Source organism: Entelurus aequoreus, linkage group LG01, assembly GCF_033978785.1.
Source record: "Entelurus aequoreus isolate RoL-2023_Sb linkage group LG01, RoL_Eaeq_v1.1, whole genome shotgun sequence".
Lineage (NCBI taxonomy): Eukaryota > Metazoa > Chordata > Actinopteri > Syngnathiformes > Syngnathidae > Entelurus > Entelurus aequoreus.
Genome location: NC_084731.1, coordinates 67,051,084 through 67,057,510, shown reverse-complemented (window position 1 = coordinate 67,057,510; position 6,427 = coordinate 67,051,084). Strand labels below are relative to the sequence as shown.

The 6,427-nt window shown below is 39.6% G+C and overlaps 1 protein-coding gene across 1 annotated transcript in view; it reads left to right on the top strand.

Annotated features, from left to right (window-relative positions):
- The first annotated feature begins 543 nt into the window (after nt 1–543).
- LOC133655989 (arf-GAP with coiled-coil, ANK repeat and PH domain-containing protein 3-like) overlaps nt 544–6,427 on the top strand; it is a 151,453-nt gene continuing 145,569 nt past the window's right edge. The window contains exon 1 of the mRNA XM_062056701.1: nt 544–697. Coding sequence (XP_061912685.1) covers nt 651–697 — 47 coding nt within the window. The 5' untranslated portion in view covers nt 544–650. The remainder of the gene's footprint in view (nt 698–6,427) is intronic.

Here is a 6,427-nt window from a genome sequence, read left to right as displayed (position 1 = left end):
TTTGTGATGAACGACAAGGTGTTTGTGATGAACAACAAGGTGTTTGTGATAAACGACAAGGTGTTTGTGATAAACGACAAGGTGTTTGTGATGAACAACAAGGTGTTTGTGATGAACAACAAGGTGTTTGTGATGAACGACATGGTGTTTGTGATGAACGACAAGGTGTTTGTGATGAACGACAAGGTGTTTGTGATAAACGACAAGGTGTTTGTGATAAATGACAAGGTGTCTGTGATAAACGACAAGGTGTTTGTGATAAACGACAAGGTGTTTGTGATGAACGACAAGGTGTCTGTGATGAACGACAAGGTGTTTGTGATGAACAACAGGGTGTTTGTGATGAACAACAAGGTGTTTTGTGATGAACAACAAGGTGTTTTGTGATGAACGACAAGGTGTTTGTGATGAACAACAAGGTGAAGGTCAAGACAACAAATGGTCGCAGTACCGCAGCTCGCCGCTAGTCGGCGCCGCGCCTCTTCATTGACGTCATCCTCATCTTCCTCCTCCTCTTCCTCCTCCTGGTCGGGTCGCAGTCCCTCCAGTCCCCGCATCAGCCATCTCGTCACCGGGCAGATCCTCCGCATCCTCGGTGAGCGCGGGAGATGACACCGGAAGTGTGAGTGGACGACACGACGAGACGCAACATGACGGTGGACTTTGAAGAATGTATCAAAGATTCTCCCCGCTTCAGGTAAAACACACCTTCTTCTTTTCATTTCCTTCCTGCTGCCTGCTTTTTTTAAATCGTGGTTCCACGAAGAGAGGCGATACATGATATATCATTTATCATTTATATACATGATATATCCATCCATCCATCCATTTCCTACCGCTTGTCCCGTTCGGGGTCGCGGGGGGTGCTGCATGGAGCCTATCTCAGCTGCATTCGGGCGGAAGGCGGGGTACACCCTGGACAAGTCACCACCTCATCGCAGGACATGATATATCATTTATCATTTATATACACGCATATATCATGCGTGTAAATGATATATCATGCGTGTAAATGATATATCATGCATGTAAATGATATATCATGTGTGTAAATGATATATCATGTGTGTAAATGATATATAATGCGTGTAAATGATATATCATGTGTGTAAATGATATATCATGCGTTTAAATGATATATCATGCATGTAAATGATATATCATGTGTGTAAATGATATATAATGTGTGTAAATGATATATAATGCGTGTAAATGATATATCATGCGTGTAAATGATATATCTTGCGCGTAAATGATATATCTTGCGTGTAAATGATATATCATACGTGTACATCATGCGTGTAAATGATATATCATGTGTGTAAATGATATATCATGCGTGTAAATGATATATCATGCGTGTAAATGATATATCATGTGTGTAAATGATATATAATGTGATATATCATGCGTGTAAATGATATGTCATGCATGTAAATAATATATCATGAGTGTAAATGATATATCATGCGTTTAAATGATATATCATGCATGTAAATGATATATCATGTGTGTAAATGATATATAATGTGTGTTAATGATATATCATGTGTGTAAATGATATATCATGCGTGTAAATGATACATCATGCGTGTAAATGATATTTCATGCGTGTAAATGATATACCATGCGTGTAAATGATATATCATGTGTGTAAATGATATATCATGCGTGTAAATGATATATCATGCGTGTAAATGATATATCATGCGTGTAAATGATATATCATGCATGGAAATTATATTTCATGCGTGTAAATGATATACCATGCGTATAAATGATATATCATGCGTGTAAATGATATATAATGTGATATATCATGCGTGTAAATGATATATCATGTGTGTAAATGATATATCATGCATGTAAATGATATATAATGTGATATATAATGTGTGTAAATGATATATCATGCGTGTAAATGATATATCATGCATGTAAATGATATATCTTGCGTGTATATGATATATCATACGTGTACATGATATATCATGCGTGTAAATGATATATCATGTGGGTAAATGATATATCATGCGTGTAAATGATATATCATGCGTGTAAATGATATATCATGCGTGGAAATGATATTTCATGCGTGTAAATGATATACCATGCGTGTAAATGATATATCATGTGTGTAAATGATATATCATGCGTGTAAATGATATATCATGTGTGTAAATGATATATCATGCGTGTAAATGATATATCATGCATGTAAATGATATATCATGCATGGAAATTATATTTCATGCGTGTAAATGATATACCATGCGTATAAATGATATATCATGCGTGTAAATGATATATAATGTGATATATCATGTGTGTAAATGATATATCATGTGTGTAAATAATACATCATGCGTGTAAATGAAATATCATGCGTGTAAATGAAATATCATGCGTGTAAATGATATATAATGCGTGTAAATGATATATCCTGTGTGTAAATGATATATCATGCGTGTAAATGATACATCATGCTTGTAAATGATAATATCATGCGTGTAAATGATAAATGAGGTGTGTCTGTGTGGATCAGTGGGAATGTAAAGGTGTGGTGAGGGTGTGAACATGTGATGTATGAAGATGCTAAAGGCTTCATAAGTATGTTTATTAATCCATGTGTGGTGTTGTCACTCTTATATATTTACATGTCAAGGTGTGTGTGTGTGTGCGTGTGTGTGTGTGTGTGTGTGTGTGTGTGTGTGTGTGTGTGTGTGTGTGTGTGTGTGTGTGTGTGTGTTTGTGTATGTATGTGAGAGAGAAAAGGCCCTGTAGTCCCCAGCATGTATGAGAAGGTTCTTGCAGCATGGAGGTGTGACCATGTTCTTGCAGCATGGAGGTGTTACCATGTTCTTGCAGCATGGAGGTGTGACCATGTTCTTGCAGCATGGAGGTGTAACCATGTTCTTGCAGCATGGAAGTGACCATGTTCTTGCAGCATGGAGGTGTAACCATGTTCTTGCAGCATGGAAGTGACCATGTTCTTGCAGCATGGAGGTGTGGCCATGTTCTTGCAGCATGGAGGTGTGGCCATGTTCTTGCAGCATGGAGGTGTGACCATGTTCTTGCAGCATGGAGGTGTGACCATGTTCTTGCAGCATGGAGGTGTGGCCATGTTCTTGCAGCATGGAGGTGTGACCATGTTCTTGCAGCATGGAGGTGACCATGTTCTTGCAGCATGGAGGTGTGACCATGTTCTTGCAGCATGGAGGTGTGGCCATGTTCTTGCAGCATGAAGGTGTGACCATGTTCTTGCAGCATGAAGGTGTGACCATGTTCTTGCAGCATGGTCCAGATGTTTGACCAGGGTGGTGTGTCGCTGCCCTCCATCCAGGTGCAAGAAGTAGTTTGGTGTGTTGCTTCCATCTTTAGTGGAAGTGTGTGTGGAGGGATGAGGGTGATGGGAATGGATGAAAGAGACTCGGTGATAGTGAGGAGGAAAGGTCACAGGAAGAGGCGGAGAAGGAAGTTGTTTTTTTTTAGAGCACACTCCTAGTGACTGTTGTGAAGATTTGGAAAATTCCTTAGATGTTTGTGAGTGACAGCAAGTAACCATCTTGAGGACTTTGAATATGACCAATGTATGATCCTGTAACTACTTGGTATCGGATCGATACCTAAATGTGTGTTATCATCCAAAACTAATGTCAAGTATCAAAGAAGAGAAGAATAAGTGCTTATTACATTTTAACAGAAGTGTAGATAGAACATGTTAAAACAGAAAATAAGCAGATATTAACAGTAAATGAACAAGTAGATTAATAATCAATTTTTACAGTTTGTTCCTCATAATGTAGACAAAATAATAGGTAGATAAATGACACAATATGTTACTGCATACGTCAGCAGACTAATTAGGAGTCTTTGTTTGTTTACTTACTACTAAAGGACAAGTTGTCTAGCATGTTCACTATTTTATTTAAGGACTAAATTACAATAATAAACATATGTTTCATGTACCCTAAGATTTTTTGTTACAATAAAGACAATAATGACATTTTTTGTGCTCCCCTTTATTTAGAAAAGTATCAAAGTACTGAAAAATATGGAAATACATTTTGGTGGTGGTACTAAAATATTGGTATGAGGACAAGACTAGACTGGAAGTATTGCCAATAGTGTTAATGTTAGTCTATGTTCTCCACTTTGCACCAGCATAGTCTGCTCTAGGATCAAATGTGTCTCCCCGGTTCCTCTCCATTGTCACGTGTCTTCTTCTGACTGATGTGTTCAACATGGCCTGTGGTTTATGACTTGGATCCAGCCCAAAGTCAAGTCCAGCGCAGCCATCTGGCATTGTGCTGGGGGGAAAGTCCCAGTCCTGTAAGACCCTGTGGTCCCCACCATACCGTACAGAACCAAGTCACTGCTCAACTGGACTGAAGGAAAGTCCTTCTGTCATGACTTGAACACATCCTGGTTTCTCATATCCGGCTTCCCACATCTTGGATGCTTGCATGCATCAGGTCAGCCAACTAAAGAGGAGGTGGTCTGTGACTGCAGAGGTTGGAATGTTTGATATATTCCTTCTCCATGGCTCTGCTTGTTGTGTCATTTCAGGAGAACCAATGATAAGAATACTCCCAGCAGGTCTTGACTTGTGCCACCTCCATCTTTCATTTTGTTCTGCATGACTGAGTGTGCATAAAGGAGTGTTTGTATGAGGGGCCGTTAGGGACATTATTCAGAATTACCTCTTACATACACTACTGAAATGCTCTCACATAAACAACAGAAATCTTTTTCTTTTATACACACTACTGAAATGTTCTCACATACACTACTGAAATGCTCTTACATACACTACTGAAATGCTCTCACATAAACAACTGAAATGCTTTTCTCTCACACACCCTACTGAAATGCTCTTATAAACACTACTGAAATGCTCTTACATACACTACTGAAACACTCTTATAAACACTACTGAAATGCTCTTACATACACTACTGAAACACTCTTATAAACACTACTGAAATGCTCTTACATACACTACTGAAATGCTATAAAGATCCTGACCTTATGGTAAACTACCGGCCAGTGTCCCACCTTCCGATTATCTCGAAAATCCTCGAAAAAATTGTTGCACAGCAGCTAAATGAACACTTAGCGTCTAACAATCTCTGTGAAACTTTTCAATCCGGTTTCAGGGCAGATCACTCTACGGAGACAGCCCTCGCAAAAATGACAAATGATCTATTGCTAACGATGGATTCTGATGCGTCATCTATGTTGCTGCTTCTTGATCTTAGCGCTGCTTTCGATACCGTCGATCATAATATTTTATTAGAGCGTATCAAAACACGTATTGGTATGTCAGACTTAGCCTTGTCATGGTTTAACTCTTATCTTACTGACAAAATGCAGTGCGTCTCCCATAACAATGTGACCTCGGACTATGTCAAGGTAACGTGCGGAGTCCCCCAGGGTTCGGTTCTTGGCCCTGCACTCTGTAGTATGTACATGCTGCCGCTAGGCGACATCATACGCAAATACGGTTACACTGTTATGCTGATGACACCCAACCCTACATGCCCCTAAAGCTGACCAACACGCCGGATTGTAGTCAGCTGGAGGCGTGTCTTAATGAAATTAAACAATGGATGTCCGCTAACTTTTTGAAATTCAACGCTAAGAAAACGGAAATGCTGATTATCGGTCCTGCTCAACACCGACATCTATTTAATAATACCACTTTAACATTTGACAACCAAACAATTAAACAAGCCGACTCGGTAAAGAATCTGGGTATTATTTCGACCCAACTCTCTCGTTTGAGTCACACATTAAGAGTGTTACTAAAACGGCCTTCTTTCATCTCCGTAATATCGCTAAAATTCGTTCCATTTTGTCCACTAGCGACGCTGAGATCATTATTCATGCGTTCGTTACGTCTCGTCTCGATTACTGTAACATATTATTTTCGGGTCTCCCTATGTCTAGCATTAAAAGATTACAGTTGGTACAAAATGCGGCTGCTAGACTTTTGACAAGAACAAGAAAGTTTGATCATATTACGCCTATACTGGCTCACCTGCACTGGCTTCCTGTGCACTTAAGATGCGACTTTAAGGTTTTACTACACGGTCTAGCTCCAGCCTATCTTGCTGACTGTATTGTACCATATGTCCCGGCAAGAAATCTGCGTTCAAAGAACTCCGGCTTATTAGTGATTCCCAGAGCCCAAAAAAAGTCTGCGGGCTATAGAGCGTTTTCTGTTCGGGCTCCAGTACTATGGAATGCCCTCCCGGTAAAAGTTAGAGATGCTACCTCAGTAGAAGCATTTAAGTCCCATCTTAAAACTCATTTGTATACTCTAGCCTTTAAATAGACCCCTCTTTTTTAGACCAGTTGATCTGCCGTTTTCTTTTCTCCTTTGCCCCCTCGCCGGGTTATTCCGGTTCCGGTGACCATGGAT